This window comes from Lupinus angustifolius, chromosome LG08, assembly GCF_001865875.1.
Source record: "Lupinus angustifolius cultivar Tanjil chromosome LG08, LupAngTanjil_v1.0, whole genome shotgun sequence".
Taxonomy (NCBI): Eukaryota; Viridiplantae; Streptophyta; class Magnoliopsida; order Fabales; family Fabaceae; genus Lupinus; species Lupinus angustifolius.
In genome coordinates, this window is record NC_032016.1 from 23,457,725 (window position 1) to 23,482,471 (window position 24,747).

The 24,747-nt window shown below is 30.5% G+C and overlaps 4 protein-coding genes across 5 annotated transcripts; 3 read left to right on the forward strand and 1 right to left on the reverse strand.

The window, feature by feature from the left end:
• On the forward strand, positions 7,220-10,982 carry LOC109355308 (4-coumarate--CoA ligase-like 7). Its single transcript, XM_019598391.1, has 7 exons — positions 7,220-7,238; positions 7,294-8,305; positions 8,385-8,574; positions 9,663-9,808; positions 10,141-10,208; positions 10,358-10,460; positions 10,714-10,982. The coding sequence occupies exons 2-7, from the start codon at positions 7,298-7,300 to the stop codon at positions 10,825-10,827; spliced, it is 1,629 nt and encodes a 542-aa protein (XP_019453936.1). The 5' UTR covers positions 7,220-7,238; positions 7,294-7,297; the 3' UTR covers positions 10,828-10,982.
• LOC109353743 (cell division cycle protein 48 homolog) lies at positions 13,418-16,860 on the forward strand. Its single transcript, XM_019596108.1, has 7 exons — positions 13,418-13,631; positions 13,999-14,765; positions 14,971-15,192; positions 15,293-15,364; positions 15,515-15,733; positions 15,962-16,321; positions 16,471-16,860. The coding sequence occupies exons 1-7, from the start codon at positions 13,472-13,474 to the stop codon at positions 16,759-16,761; spliced, it is 2,091 nt and encodes a 696-aa protein (XP_019451653.1). The 5' UTR covers positions 13,418-13,471; the 3' UTR covers positions 16,762-16,860.
• On the forward strand, positions 17,670-19,594 carry LOC109353481. 2 transcript variants are annotated; one of them, XR_002108464.1, is made up of 4 exons: positions 17,670-17,805; positions 18,459-18,613; positions 19,132-19,438; positions 19,471-19,594. XR_002108464.1 is itself a non-coding variant. In XM_019595775.1 (3 exons), the coding sequence occupies exons 1-3, from the start codon at positions 17,757-17,759 to the stop codon at positions 19,366-19,368; spliced, it is 441 nt and encodes a 146-aa protein (XP_019451320.1). In that variant the 5' UTR covers positions 17,670-17,756; the 3' UTR covers positions 19,369-19,594. The 2 variants fall into 2 exon arrangements, 1 of the variants encoding a protein (XP_019451320.1); XM_019595775.1 differs by having other exon boundaries at positions 19,132-19,594.
• LOC109353560 (SNF1-related protein kinase regulatory subunit beta-3-like) lies at positions 20,085-22,194 on the reverse strand. The gene is made up of 3 exons (XM_019595895.1): positions 22,126-22,194; positions 20,580-20,677; positions 20,085-20,505 (listed from the first exon to the last, which is right to left on the reverse strand). The coding sequence occupies exons 2-3, from the start codon at positions 20,604-20,606 to the stop codon at positions 20,191-20,193; spliced, it is 342 nt and encodes a 113-aa protein (XP_019451440.1). The 5' UTR covers positions 20,607-20,677; positions 22,126-22,194; the 3' UTR covers positions 20,085-20,190.

Below are 24,747 nucleotides of genomic sequence, written 5' to 3' on the forward strand. Positions count from 1 at the left end.
TATATATATGAGGATTTGTGATTGTCAGAAACAGCGCTATTGAGTTAATTAAGAATATTGTGCAGAGTAGCGAGGTCAGTATCAAGGTGGAAACTTGTTTACCATAATTCTCAATTATATTAATAAACAGATCGAGAAGGAAAGATATGTGGCCACAAAAGAAAGAGCAGATGATATAATGGTAGCGAAATTTTGTTGTATTGTGTGGAAAGTCTTGTAATGGCTAAAGTTGTAACAAAAATAATAAATCATTGAATATAATATATGGTTGTTTTGTGCAAGTTTCTTTAAATTATTGTGGCGACTAATAAAGGCAACAAAAGCCATGAAATTTATGTCTCAGTTTATGCGGAACAGATGCTATTGTTGACAAGTAAACATATATATTAATGAATTAAAGGTGTGTATACATTCAGCAACAAACAAGCATTACAATGATATGCATCTTTTCTTTTTAATTTGTCAATGAAATTTATGTGTATCTAGTCTCACTAGGGACTGCTTTTCATTATTTTATAAGATATTTAGCTAAAATCATCTCTTATTAAGATTCAATGTTGTAACTATTGAAAGATAGTGGAAATTAAACTAAAAAAATTAGCATGGTGTATCTAATTGGATCACCATATACATGAATCTCCACTATTCATGTTGTTTTTTAAAACTGAAATGAATACAAGATAATCAACAGAAAAATCAACCTCCATCAAAAGTATTTATATTTATATGTTATTATCATCTTTTTATAAGCTACTTCTCACTCTCAATGTATATTATTATCCTACCAGTAATGTAAGGAGAACTTGAAAATGAAATAAAAAATTATGCCAAAAAGAGCCCATGGTGGATCTCCAGAACTGTTTATTATGAACAAGGAAAATGTTTTTTTAATATCAAAATATGAACATCAAATAATTTTCATTTGTTTTCAATATATATTTAAAATGAATGTATAAAAAGGTAAATGGGAAGATAGAAATCATTATACACTATAAAACATGTTGATAACTTGATGTACAAAATAACATGCAGTTTATAAGAGGTTGCGTGAATAAAATATCTTTTGGTATAATGATATAAGTTATCTATTTTAATCACTAAAATTATGACATATTTCATATGTAATTATTTTATACACAAATATTTCAAAAACTAAACAAAATAGTACACATATTATATTTTTATTGACTGGAATAGATAATTTATGTCTTACTACCCACAGATACTTTATTATCTAAATAAGTTAATAAAATACATGCTAATACTGAATAACTTTTTTCTCTTCTCTCCCGACTGGTAACAATATAATACATCTTTAGAAATATTTTTGTAAAAATAATTAGATATAATAAATATTTTGATTTTAGTGAAATACTTTATTCTTATTTTTTTTATTCACTAGTAGACAAGTCTGATTTAGAGACAGAATTCAAAGGCATACGCTTTTCCATATCTAAGGGAGACAGAAAGCCTATATTAGAGACAAAAACTAACCTAATTTGAATAATCTTTAATGTTTATATCGTTTGATTTATCTTCGATAGGTTTAGTCATTAGAAATTCTGAATGTTTTAGCTTAAATTACTTCAAGTAAGTGAAACAAAATGATATGAATAATGGTTTGAATTTTTATTTTTGTATGGTTTCATGTGCTGGGGTTCAAAATTGAGGAAAAGGGAATTTACAGTTTCTAAATCCAAAATCAAGAAGTTGATGGACCAAACAGGTAATCTTATTATTTGAGTTAAATTTATTAAATTGGTGACAATGATTATTGTACATGTTTGATGCATGTTAGATAAGAATTTTCTCAATTCATGCTGTTAAATTTTTTATTTGGATGTTCAATTAACCACTTTTATGTTAGAATCAAGAGATTATAGGATCTTATTTGGATTTTGACTCATGTGATGTCTGTTGCAGAATATATTTTTCATTGTAAATGTGAAATGCCTCATAAGCCCAATGACCTAATGGTCCTGTCCAGTGTGAGAGCTGCATATATTGGTAATTTCCAATCCATTAGTTTTCTGCAATCAAACTTTAGCTGCCCCTTGCAATGATTTTAAGCTGATTCTATATAGATTCTTATACAAGTATGATTGTGTGTGGTGAGTTTATTGACTCATAAATAGTAATGACTTGATATTCTGAATCAGTTCTTCAAATAACACTCCATTTTCTTTCGGTAATTGACAATTTTCTATTTGCTTTCACACAAGTTTCTCTTTGCTTTTCTGAGATACTCTAACGCAAGTCTAATAATGAATTAAATTAATTAAGTATTAGTTCGAAATTCTATTTATTATTTAGCTCGATAAAATTGATTTATAAATCAAATAAGTTAAATTTGAATTGAGAATTGAGCTCGTTAAATAAACGAATTAAATTTGAGTTGAGTATAGTTCGACTCGTTAGGTTGGCTCAATTATATATATATATATATATATATTTATTTATTTATATTTATATTTATATTTACATTTATATTTATATTTACATTTATATTTATATTTATATTTACATTTATATATAGAATATGTTTATTATGATCCATTCATTATTTTATATATATATATATAACTTTTTTTTAAAATGAATTAATTATTTGAGCGAATAATTCATGAACTTTAACCAAGCTAAAAAAATACTCGTATTGAACTTGAGTCGAGTTTCAAACTGAATTAATTCTTATTGAACTGAACTAAGGTGAACTCTGGTTTAACTCGGTTCGGCTTATTTTTAAAAATGATGTACCATTAAAAAAATATGAGTAGCTCATAGCTGAATTTCACATTTAAAAGTACATGACATAGAGTTATATAAATAGAAATAAAATTGAGACAATAGTTATATGAGATAAAATTTATCGGGACGTGAGGTGAAATTTTACTTTGAACACGACAACCTCTTGTTGCATTGACTTGTGATTATGAACATTGAGTACAAGGGTTCATTTCATTTTGAACTATTCATTCATAATGAAAAGTTTCTCGGGACTAGTTGCACCTCTCGAATTCTGAAACAGTTTACACAGTCTGCGCTAGATCCCCACATCAAAAACTATAAGCACATTCTGTAAGTTTCAGAAGAAAGTTTGTGCCAAAAGAAATTTTCATGTTATATATTTCAATAGATTATCTTTCCAACATCATCAGACATAAAAGGAGAGCATTGTTTTATTTACTTTTATCAGTTTTTTAAGTATTAACAAAGGGTTGATGACAGAACATGAAAGAGTAGTGGAAGTAATTTTTATATTCGACAAGCTTTTTTATTATTATGGAGGATAGTGTTTTAGAAAATAGACAAGTTCTGATTATGGATAAGAAGGGTAACCCATATATGCATTGTAACAGAAAAGAGCATGAGAAAGTAGAAACATATATAGGGCTTTGGGCTCTACTTATTTGTTTGTTGGGCTGTTATGCACTAAAGTATAGTTTTTCAAAAAAGGTAGAAACATTGTTAAATTTGTCAACAATCTAAATCTTTAACAATCTAAATCAAACCAACAAGGATGATATGTCTAACTGTATTTATGTCTCGATGTCATATTCTACTAAATAATATACAAATTTATTTTTTTTGTTTTTATAATTTTTTATTTTAACTAGTTAAAAAAATTTAATTAGATTGAGAATCATTAAGACACAAAAAAGATACATGATTTTCATTCAAATAAAAAATGTTTAATATAATTAAGGTAAGAGATTTATACATTATTAGTATAAGAGATTTATGTATTACCAGACGATCATTTACAATTAATTTGTAATCATCATTAATTTTTTTTAAAATATTAATACAAATGAATGATGAATGATATAACAACTATGTATAAATATCTACATCAACGATAATGTAGATATTATACTCATAAAATATCTATAAATTTAGTTTTTATCTTTCTGTTTCTTTTTCATTTTCTAATGTACCGGAAAAAGTGTGTTCGAAAACTTAATATGTCATTTTTATATATCACTTCAAAATCATCTTCTCTTGAAAACTTACTTTTTAAAAATTCAGTATTAGTTGTGCGACCGTAACCTCTCATCCCTTCCTCCTATCTTGATTTGGTTTAGCAATTCTACACGGCTTTGCTTTCCTTAGTCTTCCTTATCCTATTATCAAAAAGAAGAAAAACAAATGTATGCATTCACATATAAAACTTTTTTATATTGTTATTGTATTATTAATCATTTATATTTAATTATTATTGATTTTTTAAAGAATAATACAAATAAATATAAAATGATATAATGTCTATGTATAAATTTTTACATTTTCAATATACAAATATCATACTCATTATCAAATATGAAGTGATGACCATATGTTATCATAGAAAATAAATCATCTTCTATACACATCATTCAATATCAATGTGTTTGTCATTAATTAAAAATAAAAAACAGTCATCTCATGTAAAAATAAAATTAAATAAACAAACTATCAAAATCTTTAAAGAAATGATCATCATTTTTTATTAGTGATAAATATAATTACATCTACATCTATACTACATATAAAGGGAAAATATGGTATAAACTATCAACATGATATAATTTTCTCTTTCCTATTTTACCCTTGACTCTTTTTAATTTCTACCAAAAATATATAATCATATGTAATTACCATCAACATATTAATCACCTATCACCTTATTTGACAATTAAAATAAAGAAAAATAAATATAATATAAATTACATCAAATAAAAATTACAATATAAATTGTATTTAATAGAAAAAATATATTCTGGTTCACCAAAATAAAAAATATATAAAACTTAAATAATTGACTTTAAAAAGTAAAAATGTAGACTGACAGACACGAAGTAGTTATCACCATACTAATATATAATAATGATTAGAGAAGATTTGTATTCCATATTTCATCCACTATAATCTCATCTTAATATAATTGGAATCAGTTATTTCAATGAGTCATGACCATGTCCATATTCATATCATGTCCAATTAGGTATTGACATATGAAAAATAATATATGATTTTATATTTATAATTTCAGTTAAACAAATTTTCTCTCATCTGACTCACATTTTCCTTTCTTTTCCTCTCATACAACACAAAACCTTAACTTTCCTTTAGCATTGCATGTAGTATTTGGTAATTAGGGCCGTTTTCTTCACACTCACGCAATGCTCACTTAAATTATGGTAGACATAAGCATGCTCATTTTTAAATAGGTCGTGAAATATTATGACATGTTCGCCTAAAACATGGGCAAAGCTAGCTTATGGGCTGCCCTAAATAAAATTACAAAATATATAAAAATATATAAATTTATATACACTAGTCATACAAAATAAATAATTCATAATTAGCATACAAATATATAAATACATTTATCATTGTAAATAATCATACAAATAGAATAATACATACAAGATACAAATGTATATATAATACATAATTTGCATGCAACATACAAAAGATACCATACATATAGATATATATAATACACAAAATACAAATATATATATAATAAAAAAATGATAATATTTTTTCATATATAATTCATATAACAAAAGAAATATATATTTCTCACATTTAATAAAATACATATACATTTACATATTTGATGTTCAATATTTTTTCAACAATTTTTACGAATTTTTATCCGTTTAATAAATGTGGGCAAAGTCCGTATACTTTGCTCAAATTGTCAATCATAATTGAATGTAAACGACCTAAAAGTAATAATGGCCATAGTGGTGGATGTATGACTACAAGTGGGCCATACCGCCATTCACTTCTCAAGTGACACGGGCACTGGAAATGTACTTCTGTAATTTGGAAGTTCATTCACCCAATTCTTCTTCACAACAATTTGAAAGTTCAATTGTGAAGTCTGATTCAATTATTCTAAACCCAATTTGTGCCAAGTTTCATTACCATGTAAGAATTGTATGCTAATAGAGTGCACGATGGTGTGGGTTCGAGTCCCACCATCAACAAAAAATGAGAGTTATAAGGTGGTAAGATGGTAGGATCTAGAAGGTTGAGGATGGAGTTTCACCCACAATAAAATATAACATACTAACAATTGTCGATAAAAAAATATAATCCCAATATCAATATCACATTAGAGAAGTGAAGAGCAGTGTGGTCCCACTACCATCATGTTATCCACGACTATGGCCATTATTACTATTGCTTTGTTGGATGCAAAGCTAAACATAAATTACAATTGTGTATTGGTGGGAATATTAGTGAGGTGAGAGAAAACTTGTTTAAAAGTTATCAATCCAAAATCATATATCATTTTTAATACTCATTCTATTACTGAAATATAAGTAAAAAAACAATTTCATAATTTTTAATATAATGTTATTAAAAAATAATTAAATTTTAGACTTTTGAATTATTCTCTTTAGTCTTTACTAAATGTCATATGCAGGAGAGGACCACTACTTGGCCACTACTGTCATGGGACTGCTGTACTAGTTCATCTTAATCATAGATAGACGAAATATCACATGTTATTATTAATATATCATTTTATGTTTCATGTCAATTAAAAAGTTATATTTAAGTAAAAAAAATTATAAAAACATAAATTAATATTTTTAATATTATTTTGTGAAGTTTAATTGATTAGAAATACAGGGACAATTGTACCCATTCATCTTAATAATAGAGGAATATGAATTAGATGTCTTTATTCATGTCTCACTTTGTATCTCAAGTGAATTAGAGAGTCGCATTCAATTATAAAAAAAAAAATTAATATTTCGTAAAGTTTGATTGGTTTGGAATATAAAGACAAATATACTCATTCATCTTAATAATAGAAAGATAAAGATTAAATATCCTGATTTAAGTCACATTTTATATATTAAGCAAATCAGAAATCTATATTCAATTAAAAAGAAAATTAATAAAAATAAAAATTAATATTTTAATATTATTTTATAAAATTTATCACGATAATCAAAATTCTAATATTTGAGAGGTGTGTAAATAGATTGAGATCCAACTCAAAATTTCAACTTTCTTTCAAGCATGCAGTAAAAACAATCAAATAATCCAAATAATTTGCCCAGCTGGTGTCTGTAGATAGATTACATGTGGCTAACTTTAGGTTGACTATTTCTATTTCTATTTCTATTCCTATTCGTGCACAACCGAAGTATACGCCACTTCCACCTTCATACCAATACAACAGTTTTGTCGCCATCAAACACAATCTTCTCCATTATCAAAATCACTCATTTCAACTCCACACTCATAAAAATCAATCCAACTACATTTTTTCATTCTCAACATCATTATGCAGAGATCAGGTTATGGCCGTGACGGAATATATAGATCACTAAGACCTTCTCTTATTCTACCTAAAGATCCCAACCTCTCTCTCGTCTCTTTCTTATTTTCATCTTTCTCTTCTTTCTCTAACAAAACTGCACTCGTTGATGCTGACTCATCTGAATCTCTTACCTATGCACAACTCAAAAGCAAAGTCATCAAAATCGCTCATGGGTTTCACCACCACCTTAGTATCAACAAAAACGATGTTGTTCTTTTGTTTGCCCCCAACAGCATCAACTTCCCTATATGTTTTCTCGCTGCTGCATCCATTGGCGCTGTTGTTTCAACCGTTAACCCTATCTACACCGTTGCTGAGATCTCTAAGCAGGTTAAAGATTCTAACCCAAAGCTCATAATTACAGTTCCTGAGTTATGGGACAAGGTGAAGGGTTTCAACCTTCCTATACTAAGTCTTGGTACGAAAACAAAAAACATGGTTTCGAGTGTAAAGATCACAACTTTGAACGAGTTAATCAATATGGTAGGTTCTCCAACGGAGTTACCAGTAAAGGATGTGAAACAAAGCGATACGGCGTCGCTTTTGTACTCTTCTGGAACAACGGGTGTGAGTAAAGGTGTGGTTTTGACGCATGGGAATTATATTGCAGCTTCTTTGATGATTGGAATGGATGAGGATTTGGTTGGAGAGGAAGATAACGTGTACCTTTGTGTTTTGCCGATGTTTCATGTGTTTGGGCTTGCGGTGATTACTTACTCGGTTCTTACAAGAGGGAATAAGTTAGTGTCGTTGGGTAGGTTTGATTTTGAAGTGTTTTTGAAAACGATTGAGAAATATAAGGTGACGAATTTGTGGGTTGTGCCTCCTATTGTTCTTGCTCTGGCGAAACAAAGTGTGGTTAAGAATTATGATTTATCTTCGTTGAAGCGAATTGGATCTGGTGCTGCTCCTCTTGGGAAAGATTTGATGGAGGGGGTTTCTAAGCGTTTTCCTCATGCTACTATTGCTCAGGTAGTATTCACAAAATGTGTAATAATTTTAACTTTCAACAATTGTTATTTGTAAGTTGTAACCAAGTATTGTTTTCCAGGGCTATGGTATGACAGAAACTACTGGTATTGTTTCTGTGGAGAATCCAAGAGTAGGGATTCGACATTCTGGTTCAACAGGAATGCTAGTTTCAGGAGTTGAAGCTCAAATAGTCAGTGTGGATACACAGAAGCCTCTCCCTCCTAGAGAGATGGGAGAAATATGGGTACGGGGTGCTAATATGATGCAAGGTAATTTTTCATGTATAACATTATTGCTTATGCATACTATTCCTACCATAGTACTTAGTAAATAATGAAAGGAAAAAAGAGAGATATTTGTGCATTATGTTGGAAAGATAGGGGTTAGACAACCCTTTAGCATTTGAAAATGTAAGAGAGGCTGGTATAATGTTGAGGCATATGATTTAACCTAGATCTTAAACCATTAACCATGTTAACTGAATTCCCTAGGCTAAATACAACCAGTATGATAGTATGATCTGAATCTGCCAAATGTGTTCACTTTGTATAATTTTCAGCGAACACGGCTTGACCATGCTTAGTCCATGTTCATACAATTCCACATATCTTCTCTGCCTCCCCTTTTGTTCTTTCTAGTCTAGAATAACCTTCTGTTATTTCTTGTAAAGAAAGCACAATCTAGTCTGAGTTGACAAAAGTTTGGCTTCTATCAGTAAAATTAAATAGAAGTGCAGATGTAGATCACAGAAAATCCGATATACTCTATGATTACCTTAACTATATTAGTCTGGATGAATAAAGGAAAAGACGTGGTCTGTCTAGATTATTGAAAACACTCGGCTTCTTCCAACAGGGTAAAAGTAAAAGGTTTGCGCAGTTGTTGGAAGATGCTGTATTAAGAGTTCGATGACTGGTGTAGTGCCCATCTCTAACCTTTATACTCAAGACTTTGAGTATATTTGAACTTCTCTACCAAGATATCTGATCCTCATAGAGTTGATAATTAGGTTGGAACATTATCTATCCTCTATAAACAATTAGCATCAGTGCTTCATACTTTTAAATATTTTTTGTAATTGCATTTCATCTCATCACTGATATGTATAAGCCGTTCCCATTCTTAAGAATCTAAACTGCGGTGGACTAAATCATTTGGATACAAGTCTTGAAGTTTTGTCTATCTGACTTTTATGTCAAGGGTTGTAATTTTAGATTATTCTTGTTTCACTATGTTTTCCAATGGGATAAAACCATGTTTAGTGTTCACTTTACCTTGAGTTTGGTGTTAATTTGTATCCTGCAGACATTTTCTAGATGAGTTTTGATATAAGCATAAAACTGTTGAAAAATTTCAGGTTATTATAACAATCCACAGGCCACACAATCAACTATAGATAAAAATGGGTGGGTGCATACTGGAGATCTTGGATATTTTGATGAGGATGGGCACCTTTTCGTAGTTGACCGGATCAAAGAACTGATCAAATATAAGGGTCTTCAGGTACGTAATCAAAATGTCATGTCAAATTGAAGGTAAATTTGTCTGGCACGCAATATATTGCTTAGTTACATGTATGAAGCAGTACGAAATCCCTGTCAGAGTCGGCTATGGTTTAGTATCAGAAGACATTGTGGTATGGTGGTTCATAAGCCTAATTTCTTAGCCCCAAATTGTTAGTACGTCTTGGTAGTCATTTCAGTCCACAGAATGCATGTGCTGGTTTGTTTGTAAATTTGTATTATTATTTTGTTTAGAACCCTTCTGGTTATGTATTTATGATCAGGGGCTCTTATTAGTACATTATTTATTAATTGTCTCAATGTTTTAACTAGGTTGCACCAGCAGAACTAGAAGGGCTTCTCATTTCTCACCCTGAGATACTAGATGCTGTTGTCGTCCCGTAAGTATCGTCGTATCCATGATCTGTAGCTGTTAAGCTGTACCATGAATAACAAAATTACATGACCTATATAGTTTTAATGTTACCTGCATTGATAATACATCTTATGAACTTATTATTGGAATTCATAGCTAATTTCCTTTCTGTAGATATCCGGATGATGAAGCTGGCGAGGTTCCAATCGCCTATGTCGTTCGTTCACCCAACAGCTCACTAACTGGAGATCAAATTAAGAAATTTATTGCTGATCAGGTGAGAGAGATAAAGAACAATCTTGGTCTGAGACTTGCATTTATATACATATATATAGTAATAATAAAACAGAGAATCTGATATATAACTCAAGTGGACTGAAAACATAATCTGATATATAAAAAACTCTTACATTATCAGTAAATAACTCTCTCTCGCTCTATATGCCTGTTTTCATGGTCGAATGATCACATCTGAATTATTAGTATATGTGCATTTGTTATATGTTGCTCATTTTTATACTTGTTTGCAGGTTGCACCTTTCAAAAGATTGAGAAGGGTAACATTCATCAACAGTATTCCTAAGACAACTTCAGGAAAAATTCTCAGAAGAGAGCTCACTGATAAAGCACGATCTAAAATATAAATTTTTACAACAAATTTGGGTTAACAGATTCTAGAATCAACAAATTTAAATTTGAAACCATGGCAAATTTCTCCATATATGCTCTAGTAGCACTGTCTGCATCTTCTGATTACAATAAGCACAAGTAAATTCAAATAAAAAAATTCTTGTTCTTTATAGACTTGCCCCATTATGAGATTCTCATTATATATTATAATCTTATCATGTATAGTATACAACATTATCTATTACAATCATATAATTACATATGTTCCAGAACTTGGAAAATACAAAATAGTAATAAACTCTTGGAATAACATAAAAACAAAATTATCATATAATTTTTATTTTATTTTTTAATATATAAAAAATACGTAAACTAAAGTTGCATCGAAAATTTGCTAGCTAGCTTTAGTATTTGAAGTTTTAAATATTACAGTGTTATTAAACTGTAAAATACATATATAAGATTTTTTTAAATACGTAGACATAATAATTTTTAACTATATGTATTGGTTGTACTATAGCTTGAAATTAGATATCTTTTTATTTATGCATTATAAAAAAACTAACCATAACAGTTTAATACTTTCTTCATTTTATATCTTTTAATGTTTAAGCTGCATATGTTATAAGAAATCAGTGAATGATATATAAAATTAGTATAATTTGACTGAAATATCCTTACTTTAATTTATATTGATGTATGAAGTTGTAAATTTGTGAAAGTTAGTGAAGAAAAAGTATACATAAAGGTAAAGTCTTCACACAAATGATGGTATAATTAAAACAAGTCTTGGACTCTGGGGTGTGTGATAAAGAGAAAATGCCAAATATCAAAATATATAAAATGAGTGAAGTAATCTTAAGCTGGACCATGGGGTCTCATTCGTCTGAAGTACAACTTGAACTTTAGATATTAAATATGATGAATCATTCATATCAATTTATGAATCTACACAACAATTTAGTAACCGAATGCGAATGTTGAATTAGAAGAGACTAGTTTTTAATATATCAATGCATGACTTGCTAATTTTTTATTTATCAATTACTTTTTTTTTACTATTTATGAAGGAAACTTTTATTACTTTTAAATATAGTATATTTGACATTATGAAAAAGGAAACTACATTTGTCCCACTTTTTGTATATATCAATTTTGATGAATGTAATTAATGGGTTTCCGTTAGCCATGGTAATTAATCTCTTATTATCATCTAAACCAAATCAATAATTTAAAACTGCTTATTATCATCTTTGGTTATTTTTAAAAGTAAATTAGAATACAAGTATTTTATGAGATAAATCCAAACTAAAAAACATTAAATCATTCGGATCTACTTCAATTTTGAACTTATGATATTAAAATTAGTCTTTATATTTCCCCCTAATATTTATAATCGTGCAAATGTAACTTGTAACACAATCACAAGCATGCTAAAATTAGAATAAAAACATTCAAACATTCATAACAATAGAGAAAAATCAAAACCTCATCATAAATACATCAAATAACTAATCATAATTCTTATAATAAGTTAATTACTCAACATGTTTACAATACAAGTCATGAGCATGAATCTAAAGTCTAAACTTGGCAACGATTTTTATTGGAACTGAATAAGGTTGCAATCTTTTATCCTCTTTAAATCATCCAAATATGTATCATATCTTTTTGTATTTTGAAAAGGGAAAAAATATTTTGTATCATATCTCATCATATAGTTTTTTTAAAAACAAGACACTATTAAGATAAATCTAAAAAGCTATAACTATAATGATAAAGTTAAGATAATGAATGCTCTATATATTCTACAACCTTGAAGATTTAATGAAGATATTTTAAGATTGAGTTTATAAATTCCATGTCTATATAAGAACCCTGAACCCTTCATCATACTCAAGAAAAATATAACAGATTCTAGTTTTCTCAAACTCTGAACTCCTAAGCTATCTTAACTTCTTTGATCGATCTTCGTTTATATTAATAGTACACAATGTCTCACCCATGCGAATCTTGGGATTCGTGAGTAATCTGAACTCTTTAACTTCAATTCTGTTTTTGTTTTGTTTTTGGTTTCAAAACTAAGTATATTAATCTGAATATGTCAGGAAATCTGGGAAGAAGGACTTCTCAACAGCGATTCTTGAACGTAAGAAATCGCCGAACCGGTTAGTGGTTGATGAGGACATCAACGACGACAACTCCGTCGTGTCCATGCACCCTCATACTATGGAAAAGCTTCAGATTTTTCGTGGCGACACTATCCTCATCAAGGTTACTTTTCTCTCTGTTCTATATTATGTTTTTATGGAAAAAACAACATCACCGGTACTCAATGAATTGAACGTAAAATCATATCATAGGCTTGTTTTTTAAACTTGGAAAATTGTTTGTTACATTTTGTAAGATGCTGCCATGCTGGTTTAAATCATATATTACTTGTTTTTTTGTTAAAATTAAAATAATAAATTTTTTGGTGAGTTTTTTGTATCACTTAAAACCGGGTTGTGTATATATGTGTTGTTGTTCTAATCTGTGTAGTGTTCCATTCCAAATAATTTGTTTTTATGATTTTGATATATGGTACAGGGTTAAAAAAGGAGGGGTACAATTTGCATTGCTCTTTGTGATGAAACTTGTGAGGAGGCCAAGATCAGAATGAACAAAGTTGTTAGGTCAAATTTGAGGGTTCTTCTTGGAGATGTTGTGTCTGTGCACCAATGCCCAGATGTCAAGTATGGGGAGCATGTGCACATTCTGCCTCTTGATGATACCATTGAAGGTGTCACTGGCAATCTTTTTGACACTTACTTGAAACGTGAGTTTATACTCCACCATTGTTTCCTGTACAAGATAATATTTGGAGTACAGTGTTGGCTATTATAATGCTCAGTTGCTTAATTTTGACCTCTTTTTGAGGCTGATACTGTGTTTCGTAGTACTTAATAGGATTTACCTTCTCTCACTCTTTGCCTTATGAATACATGTTTACTATTCACTTGCTTTTATATATCATGATGTTTTTCTACATTGATTGATTTGTAAAATCATTCATACAATTTCATTGGAACATATAGTTTGAGGATGTTAATGTTCCAAGGACTTGGTTCTTATAGCCTTTCCACAATTCCACCTATAATTATGTGTCTGTACAAAGTTTTGACTACTCTGTTTATTATTTGCAGCTTATTTCATGGATGCTTATCGTCCGGTCAGAAAGGGAGATCTATTTCTCGTCCGAGGAGGGATGAGAAGCATAGAGTTCAAGGTCATAGAAACTTTACCTGGGGAATATTGTGTGGTTGCTCCAGACACTGAAATCTACTGTGAGGGGGATCCTGTGAAAAGGGAGAATGAGGAGAGGTTGGGTGAAGTTGGTTATGATGATGTCGGTGGTGTGAGGAGGCAAATGGCACAGATCCGTGAGTTGGTGGAGCTTCCATTGAGGCATCCACAACTTTTCAAGTCAATTGGTGTGAAACCACCCAAAGGAATTTTGCTGTATGGACCCCCAGGTTCTGGTAAGACATTAATTGCAAGAGCAGTTGCTAATGAAACTGGTGCTTTCTTCTTTTGTATTAATGGACCAGAGATTATGTCCAAACTGGCTGGAGAGAGTGAAAGTAATCTTAGGAAAGCATTCGAAGAAGCTGAAAAGAATGCTCCATCCATCATTTTTATTGATGAGATCGATTCTATTGCTCCCAAGAGAGAAAAGACAAATGGTGAAGTTGAAAGGAGGATTGTTTCTCAACTTTTGACTCTTATGGATGGATTAAAATCCCGTGCTCATGTTATTGTTATTGGTGCTACGAATCGTCCAAATAGCATTGACCCAGCATTGAGAAGGTTTGGCAGATTTGATAGGGAGATTGATATTGGTGTTCCTGATGAAGTTGGGCGACTTGAAGTACTTCGCATACATACCAAAAACATGAAGCTTTCTGATGATGTGAGTTTACTAGTTCAGTATAGCTATCTATACTCTCATTTCCCTTGGTGTATTTTGTTCTGTTCTGTATTGGCCTTGTCTAAAGTAGCTGTGCATATGTTTCCTTTTATGGATTCAAATAACATTACATAAGCTTTCTATAGATTCACCTGTACCTTTGTTTCTAGTTTTTATTATTATAACTTTTGTGGTTCTCCTATTGTAGGTTGATTTAGAGAGAATTTCAAAAGATACTCATGGGTATGTTGGTGCGGACCTTGCTGCCCTTTGCACTGAAGCTGCCCTGCAATGCATTAGGGAAAAGATGGATGTAATTGATTTGGAAGACGAAACCATTGATGCTGAAATACTGAATTCTATGGCAGTTTCAAATGAGCATTTCCAGACAGCTCTAGGAACAAGCAATCCATCAGCTTTACGTGAAACTGTAAGTGGTTTTCTTTCATTTTTTGTCAATTTAAAATATTGTTAGTGAGGCTTCCTGTCTTTTTTCCGCGTATTTAATAATTAATTCTCTTTGTCTACAGGTTGTTGAGGTGCCTAATGTTAGTTGGCAAGATATTGGAGGGCTTGAGAATGTCAAGCGTGAGCTGCAAGAGGTGATAAATCTTTCTTGTACTTAATTGCACCTTGATACTTGTATGCCAATTTATTCTGAAATGTTTTTCCTTTTCGGATGCAGACTGTTCAATATCCTGTGGAGCACCCTGAAAAATTTGAGAAGTTTGGTATGTCACCATCAAAAGGAGTCCTCTTCTATGGTCCACCCGGATGCGGCAAAACTTTGTTGGCCAAAGCAATTGCTAATGAATGTCAGTCAAGCTAACTTCATCAGTGTGAAAGGTCCTGAATTACTTACCATGTGGTTTGGTGAAAGTGAAGCCAATGTTCGAGAAATATTTGACAAGGCTAGACAATCGGCTCCGTGTGTCCTCTTCTTTGATGAGCTTGACTCCATTGCCACTCAGGTTTGTTTTGGGCCACTTCACATTCTTAGTTTGCTACATTGGCATGCATTACCCATGATTGATATCAAACTGATACAATTGTATCTCATCAGTTAAGGTTATTTTGCTTAAACATGTTTGTATAATATTCCAATGATCCCATGTGTGACCAAAGATATTTTTTGGATGTATTTGATACTTGATATCTTCACAATTGTTTGCTCATGTTATATCATTCTGTCGTTACAGAGAGGAAGTAGTGGTGGGGATGCTGGTGGTGCTGCTGATAGAGTTCTGAACCAGCTTCTGACTGAAATGGACGGCATGAATGCAAAAAAGACTGTGTTCATAATTGGGGCAACCAATAGACCTGACATCATTGATTCGGAACTTCTTCGGCCAGGCCGTTTGGACCAATTGATCTATATTCCTCTTCCTGATGAGGGGTCACGTTATCAAATCTTCAAGGCCTGCATGAGGAAGTCACCTATCTCGAAAGATGTTGATTTGAGCGCGCTAGCTAAGTATACTCAAGGCTTCAGTGGTGCTGATATAACAGAGATATGTCAACGAGCTTGCAAATATGCTATTAGAGAAAACATAGAAAAGGTATGCTTTTGGTTTGATTAATAGCTTGAAATTTCTTAGTTCTTTGTGCTTTTGAAGATGCAGCCTCTATGATTCTGTATATGGCTGCCTATGATGTCTCTTTTCCTGCTTAATTGAACTCTATCAATAATTTGTGTGGTTTCTTTCAGGACATAGAGCGAGAGAGGAAGAGCGCGGCAAATCCCGAGGCTATGGATGAAGACATTGATGATGATGTTTCCAAGATCAAGGCTACTCATTTTGAAGAGTCAATGAAGTACGCACGTAGGAGTGTGAGTGATGCCGATATACGCAAATATCAGGCATTTGCTCAGACCCTACAGCAATCAAGGGGGTTCGGCACTGAATTTCGGTTTCCAGAGACCGGAGGTAGGACTAATGGAACTGATCCCTTTGCAACTTCTGCTGCTGGGGTTGATGAAGATGATTTGTATAGTTAGATTTTTAATAAATATTTTTTCAGTTACACATTTTGCTCAAAAGATGACTGCCACTCAAATTGTTAACTGCTAAGATGTTGCATATTTTGTATAGTGAAATTAGTTCTATTATTTTCAAGTAACCTTCCTTTTTGTATAGACCACTCACAAAATGAATGTGCTCAAGTAATGTTTGATTGGGGAATGTTTTTACATTCCTAACAAATGATAATACATCTTCTCTAGTATTGAAATACGTCACTAACACGCAAAGACATAGGAATGGAGTATTAGAATTAGATCATAAACCACACATGACTAATAATATAACAAATGTTATATCTAATGGGACAATTTACTTAACAGATTCATTCTTGTTTTATAAGGTAAAGTATTAATATTCTATGTATAAGTGATAATTGTCGCAAAAGTTATCACACTACTTGTGTATAAAAAACACTCCAATTTAGCTTTAAATTTCTTTTAATGCTTATGCGCTAGGTTTGATAATGTGTATGTTAGAAATCTAATAGTAAAAAACTACTTCACTCCCTCGCACATCCCAAAAAGGATGAATTAATATATTTATTGACCATGACTCGTTTGTATTTCTTTTAATACATAAAACATTTGTAAAAAAGTTTAAAATGCGGTGTATTTTATGAGAAAAATATGTGTATATTTATAGTGTAAAAGATTTTTATATGGTCAAATATATTATTCATCATTCATATTTTATTATTATTAATTTTAAAATGTAAGTAATATAAACGAATGATAGATAATATATTGATTATATATAAATATTTATATTACACTCTTATTTAATTTAAGTTTATAAGAAAATAGGAATGAATAAACAAATAATCACTTCAAATTATTACACCATCTCTTTCCATTTCTGCTCTTCTTTTCCCATACAATTCATTATATTTTTGTATTAACAATAAATTTTAAGAGGATAAGGGAACAGAGAGAGTAACATTTGGTGGACAGAACAAGACACAGTTATCTGAATGGATGTTATTGTGCAGCACCCTATATCACTTCCTTCCTTCTATCAGAGTAACATATTTTCCTTTTATTTTCATAAATAATTATCAATGAATCAGCTAGTGTCACGTTACTGATTCCTCATCAAAATCTATCTTTGTTAATGCTAACTGAAATACTAAATTTTCATAAAGCTGGTAGTTAATTCTGGTGTGAGATGAAGAGGTTTCGTTCTTGATGGATAACTGGTAGTTTTGGTAGATTAGTCTTGTGTGTTTTGATGATAGTTGTCATTGCTATAAACTGTTATGTAATTCTTGTTAGCTATAGATGTTGATGCTGGAGAAAACCCAGAAATGGGGAAACATCTTAGTTAGTATTGGTTGGATTGAATTGAATTGAAAGTTGTCAATTATGTAGTAAATTTATGGATATTTTATGTCTTGATTATCTTATTAAAGCATGGTTCACTTTTTTCTTTAAATACTACATAGTGAATGTGTTTTAGATACTAGGTACTGACTAAATTGGAAAAAAAAAATGTTTTTTTCAATCTCAAATGCAGTTCATGCAACTATGCTGCAATGCCAAAAAAAAAAACAGCATCTTATGTTGTAGTACTTGTGATTCGTTCAAAATGATGTTGTAATTTTGCACCTTGATTGATGCTATAAAATGAAAAGAGGAAACTTTATTTTGTTGGTCTCATTTTAATTCTTGAATAGATGTGAAGTCACAATTGCAAGGAAGAAGAGTATCATCCACTGTAACCTTTGCACTGCCTGAGACAGCAGCTTCAGTGGCAGTGGCTGCAACTATTGTTGGTGCAGCAGCCACTCTTCTTATTCGCAGAACCAAAGCTTCTGAGTCAACAACACAGGTTAGTAACCAATCTATTTGTCAACATTAACAAAATGATTCTCTGTAGAGATATTATATTCTTGTATTCTTTTTTCGTGTTTCAACAATTCGAAGTTTATTAGAATGACGAAAAAATAGATTATGAAGAAAGACAGGAAGGGGATCTATGTTATAATCATTGGTCAAGAGACTTCTAGCTGGAGAAGCAAAAACTGTTAGATGATCAGTAGTTGTAAAATGGGTGTAAAAAAAGTTTGAGAATATCATTACTCTTAATTGTTCCTACATACAAACAAACTCAACTATATGGCACTAAAAAAACAAGAACCTTAAAATTTTCAATGTTATCCATTGTGCTTTTAATCACTCATTTCATTTGGGTAAGACAGCATGTGTGTTAGTATTAGGCCATCAAAGAGATGGGAACAAAAACCTATGTTGCTAATAAAGAAGACTAGAGTTCTTATCTCAAATATGATTGAACTGTGTCTGTGTGTCCAATTATTAGATACTTATTTTTCCTTTATAAAATTAAAGGTTCAACTCAAAGAATGTGAAAATTGTGGAGGTTCTGGTATATGTCCAGAATGCAAAGGTGAAGGTTTCGTGCTTAGGAAGCGTTCTGAGGAAAGTGCTGAGAAGGCAAGAAAGCTTGCTAACAATATGGCAACTCGATTCACGGCCGGGCTTCCAAAGAAATGGAGCTATTGTACAAAGTGCTCTTCTGCCCGATCATGTTCAACCTGTGGTGGCAGTGGGAAACTAAGTTACTAGTTTTGCTCTACTTCTTGTCTATCCACTTCAAATGGCACACATCCTTAGCATTACATATGGTCTTGTTGAAATCAAGATTCAGAATGAGATAACATAGTTGAACTAAAGCTAGTGATCCATTAGCATTTTTACTAGTTCTTCTTTTTCTATTCTAGATGAAGCAAAATTTTATGTGAATATATATTCCAATGGCACTGTATAGTATGCTTCTGTTGCATTTGCATAACTACTGGCGTTGTGTTCAAATGGACCATGTTGAGTCTCTAGAGATAATGAGATTTGGGTGTCATGAAGAAAAATGATTATATTTGCACAATGGCTTGCTTGTTCATATCTTCATAGCGTATGTATCAACCCCATCATTACTCTTTACGCTGAACAAAATAAACTGACAAGAATTTTTGGCAGATTCTAGTATTCTTTCACTCTTTCTCCTATTCAATGCAAATGATAATGAAAAATGTAATGGAGTAAGAAGTTTTATTAAATCAAATAAAGGTATATATGCTTATTAAAGGATTTAAATTTTATGGAAAATGATACAAGTGACTTGTAAGTTCTTAGTTTTTTTCTTCTTTCCAAAATATACTTTAGTTATTATGTACCATAAAAAACATAGTTTAGTCATTAATAAGTAAATCTAAATCCCCACGTTACCATACTATACATTGCACTACTATCCAATAAATATATAGCAAAGTCACCAACAAACAAAATAAAGTTCAATAAAAGATCCTGCTAATTGGAATATATATGGAGTCTACCATAAATCATTACAAACCAACAATTACGAAGGTTTTTAAATATAAATTGAATGCTAGTTCAACTTCTTTGGACTGGTTTGTAAAGGACGACAGTAACATATTTAGAACGGAAGCGATGGGTATATCCTAATGCAACAACAGATCTTGAAGACTCTCTATTCTCAATATAGAGATGGTTTAGAATCACATTCTGAGGCAATGGAAGACTTCCTGAACTATCCCCACTATTAGCAGGATAACTGAGCAAGGTGTGTTGCAAATGGAAGGGGGCAAAAGGTGGTTCACGTGCCTCGTCTTCATGTCCAGTGTACACATTATTGTAACTAGAATCAGGAGACTTGGGAACTTCAAATCCCACAACAGTTGGTTCTTCCTGTGAATGAATTGTATCTTTTAGACCAACTACTGACAAATAATTTGTGTACTTGTGAAGAATCAATCACTTACAAGATTTTCAGTGTGAGAATTGCTCATCTTGGAATCAAAGCCAAAATTGCTAATGGTGTGAGTTCAACAACTAGAGCCCAATTGAGAGTCCAATAAGCCTGGAGAAAGAGCAGTAGATGCATAAAACTTTCATTCAAAAACCCATAAGGCAATAGATGCATGCCTATTGGTCAATCTAAGAGAACAACAAAGTTGGCATGTTATAAAACTTGCAAAACTAGTTCAACATCTTTCAAATGTGCACTCTGCATATATACCAAGTGCACAGCCAAAGTAGAAAAAACTGAATCAAACAATGAAATGAAGTAGATGTTCTCACAAAATGTCAAAAGACACATGTACAGACGAGCACAGATGCATTTTAATGAGTGTAAAGCTTCTTGTAAGCATGAGAAAGCTAATCTCACAAATAAAGTGTTGATGAGTGGGATTACTTTAGGAGTTCAGGAGGTGGCTGTCCATCTCCATAGCTTATTTCATCCACAAATCTTTCAGAATATCACTTTGGTATCACGAAAAAAGCATAAGGGCTTAAAGTAATGAATGATATCTTGGTAATGCAAAATAATATGATCTAATTTTTTAAGCAAATTTTCAGGCAGCAGTGCAGCACTCAATTCATATTTGCTGATACAAATTCCACTTTTCTGACTAATACATGTAAAGAAGAATGTAATGTAACTATAAAACTGATACCGACTTGAAAAGACAAGATACCCTTCAATAAATGAACTGAATCTCTACTTACCATTTTAAATAAATGTAATCCACGCCAAATTATATCATTTTCAACTATGTGTAGATTTGGTGTTAATACTAAAAGTATATTTATTGAACGACAAACGCAGACAGCCAGACTTCCACATAATTATAGAGATCATTGCAATCTTGCTGTGGCACAACAAGAAAAGCTAAACTTTTTAACCATGGCAAACACTATAGTTACTATCACATAACCAACAATCAAGCTATTTTTTCACATGCAAGATTGTAAACCTCCCTCATAGAACATTAGTAAAGCACTATTCTAAGATTATTATTGCCATTTCTTTCTGCCTATGATAACTTCCCCCAAAAAATGTTACCTTGCTTCAATTACAGTCACATACCATAAATTTGAAAAACAAATCAAGCATGCTCATAAATCAATATGCAACTCATATTTCAGAATAAAAAACATAATCTAAAAATTGCAACAAAACAACCAAAAACTAGAAACATAGCACACTGCTTAAGAGCACAGATTACTAATTATTTTTCCGAATTGAAACGAAACAAAACAAAAACTCACCAGAAAAATTGAGCAACAAAGAGCTACGAAACACGAAAAGGAAACAAAATTACAAACTCGGAATAGTTACCAGAAAATAAAATCCGCATTTGAAGTACATAACATATGGAAAGAAATATGAGGTGAGATATAGAGGAACAAAATATCGTACCGCGTGGCGATATATTATGAATTTTGGAGAGAAACGAGAAAAAGAGATAAAATGGAAGTGGAATAATAGTGTGAAAGGAAGAGAGGGAAAAAGTGCATACATACCCTAATCGCGCGATGGAGGAAGGAGAAAACAGCATGCTCATGGTCACGACAAATTCAACTGCACAGATTTAAATAATATTATGTCTTACTAAAATATAATATTTATTACTCTGCACTTTTGCCAATTTGAATTTAGCCAATAGGAAGCTAACACTTCACCATAACATTAATTTATTGCTTTCAAATACTATTAATTTAATAAAGATTATGAATTTATGATATAAAATACTGTAATATTGACCTAGTGTCGGTGTAAGATTTATAAACAATCAATATATCATCATTCAATTGTATAAGTTTTTCTTAAAGAGTCAATAATAATTAAAAATAAATAATAAATTAATAGTATGTAAAAATTTTATACTATCAATACATATATTTTTTGATTTATAAAAATTTGAGCATCATTCATGACTATAAACTATTATTGCATGTATGTTACAACTTACATGTGTTTTTATGGATAGACAGGAGATTATCATACATTTTTGTGTTACATGTATGTATTAATAATTTAAATATTTATATATATTCTATTATTTATCATTTATTTATATTAATGTTATTTAAAAGTTAATAATTATTAAATATGAATAGTGGATGGTGTAGTAACATTATAATTTTTTTTACAATATAAGTAATACATCATTTTCTCTATATTGAACTCATCTTTTATGTTTTATTTGGTTGACAAGAGAACATAAGAAGTGAGAAAGAAATAGGTGGGAAAGAAAGATATAAGAATTAGATTTTTGTGATGTTTGATATAAGAGACAAACGAGAGAAAATGAATATAAATAAATATTTTCTTCTCTTTCTCTTTTGTTTGGTTGGGTAGATAACGAGAAGAGAGATATAGTGTTATAGTTTAAATGACAAAAATATCTCTAAAATAAAGAAAAAAGAGATAAAATTGTCGTTTTATTATTAACTAAAAATAAATGTTATAATTTTAAATTATAAATTTTATTATATATGTTTTTACTATAATATCAAATAATTTTTTAATTGATATTTTTTATATTTAAATGAGACTTATGTATATTAGTATCATTTAAAACTAATAAATAGATAAAATAAAAAAATATAAGGGCATTTTTTATTAATACCTTAAAACTGATTAATACCCTTATAATTATAATTAAATTAACACATGTGAGAAATATAACTTATTTCCCTATATCAACAAATACATTATTCACATATAAATATTATACTCTTTAAGTTAAATACACAATTAAAGTTTTACTAACATGTCATTGAGATGGACTAAATATCTAGTATTTTTATAATTATAAGGCGTTTTATTGTGTTGTGGGTTTTATTCCAGACTTGTGTCATTTGGCACTGTTATGTAGATTGTTAGAAACATGTGAAGGTATATACCCAATAATTACAATTTTATAAGAAAATTGGAGCATAATACCATGAGAGAAAGGATTTTTCCTAAAGAGTTTAATTCACAACCATGAGATGTAAAGTCCAATTTTGAATCAAGCAATAAAATCCAGACATTTTTCACAATAAACCTTTTTCCTAATGCATAAGATATGAGGAAATTATATAAAATGTGTAGATCCATATGAGGGGCGAGTGTATTTTTTTAATATTAAATTTGTGTATGTGACATAATTAATCTAAAATTATTTAAAATTTTATAAAATCTAAAATTAAAACCTTTATTTTTAATTAATAATAAAAATGGGAATATTAGTTAATAACATGACCAAAACCATAAAATTAAAAATTTAAGGATCAAAACCAGCTGAAATTATTTGTTTGGACAAAAATCAAAAGTTACTTAGATTTTGGGAATTAAAAGGTTATTTATGGCTTATTATAATAACTAAAATAAATTAATAGAAGTGTCACATTCCATGTACCAAACCAATTAAAAAGTGATTTTTATTATTTTTATTTTTAACTTTTTTATTCGTGTGGCAAAATATGATAAACTTGGGACAAAGAATAAAATATTGTGAAAATAATGCGGAAACATAAAATGAATATCGTAAAAAAATACATTGAATTGAAATGATACAAGAGAGTATTGTTTATATACAATGTCTTGTAAAGCAAACAATACAACTATCTAACTAACTCTCTAACAATCTAATAAACACAAGTTGTAAAACAATTCAACATATGTAAAATGTGTAAAATGTGTCATGATAGCTTTGTTCTCCAATAGTCACCCTCAAACTAGAAGGTAAATATTAATGACTCCAACTTGATAATTTGATTGGATAATAGTGTGATGAACCGGAATCTCGATCCTGGTGTGATTGGATTTTCTCAACCACTTGATTATTTTCTTGGTCACAAATCTTGACCATATGCCCATGGTTTTACATTGTTGAAGAATTCTTTGAGTATGCAAAAGAACCCAAGAAAATGCATCACTTCTTGTTCTTTGGACAAGATTGATATTGTGATGATTAGAGTGTGTATGGTTGTTGTTTTTGTTGATCTTCTTGTTGATGTTGTTGTTGATCTTGTTGTTGAGTACTCTCTGATATCTATTTTAGGGCCAAACTCTTCCTCTGGTAGTTCTCTCACCATGACACTAATACCTTGGAAAGTTTTATTCACTTCATATCAACAAACAATATTTGGAATGTT

Coding starts and splice junctions, on each gene's coding strand:
- LOC109353743 (XM_019596108.1), top strand. CDS start 13,472: ATGAACAAAGTTGTTAGGTCAAATTTGAGGGTTCTTCTTGGAGATGTT. Junction 15,193..15,292: donor CATCAGCTTTACGTGAAACT/GTAAGTGGTTTT, acceptor CTTTGTCTACAG/GTTGTTGAGGTGCCTAATGT. Junction 15,365..15,514: donor TCAAGCGTGAGCTGCAAGAG/GTGATAAATCTT, acceptor CATCAAAAGGAG/TCCTCTTCTATGGTCCACCC.
- LOC109353481 (XM_019595775.1), top strand. CDS start 17,757: ATGGATGTTATTGTGCAGCACCCTATATCACTTCCTTCCTTCTATCAG. Junction 17,806..18,458: donor ACTTCCTTCCTTCTATCAGA/GTAACATATTTT, acceptor ATTCTTGAATAG/ATGTGAAGTCACAATTGCAA. Junction 18,614..19,131: donor CTTCTGAGTCAACAACACAG/GTTAGTAACCAA, acceptor ATAAAATTAAAG/GTTCAACTCAAAGAATGTGA.
- LOC109353560 (XM_019595895.1), bottom strand. CDS start 20,606: ATGAGCAATTCTCACACTGAAAATCTT. Junction 20,506..20,579: donor ATTCTCACACTGAAAATCTT/GTAAGTGATTGA, acceptor ATTCATTCACAG/GAAGAACCAACTGTTGTGGG.
- LOC109355308 (XM_019598391.1), top strand. CDS start 7,298: ATGCAGAGATCAGGTTATGGCCGTGACGGAATATATAGATCACTAAGA. Junction 9,809..10,140: donor TCAAATATAAGGGTCTTCAG/GTACGTAATCAA, acceptor TGTTTTAACTAG/GTTGCACCAGCAGAACTAGA. Junction 10,209..10,357: donor CTAGATGCTGTTGTCGTCCC/GTAAGTATCGTC, acceptor TCCTTTCTGTAG/ATATCCGGATGATGAAGCTG.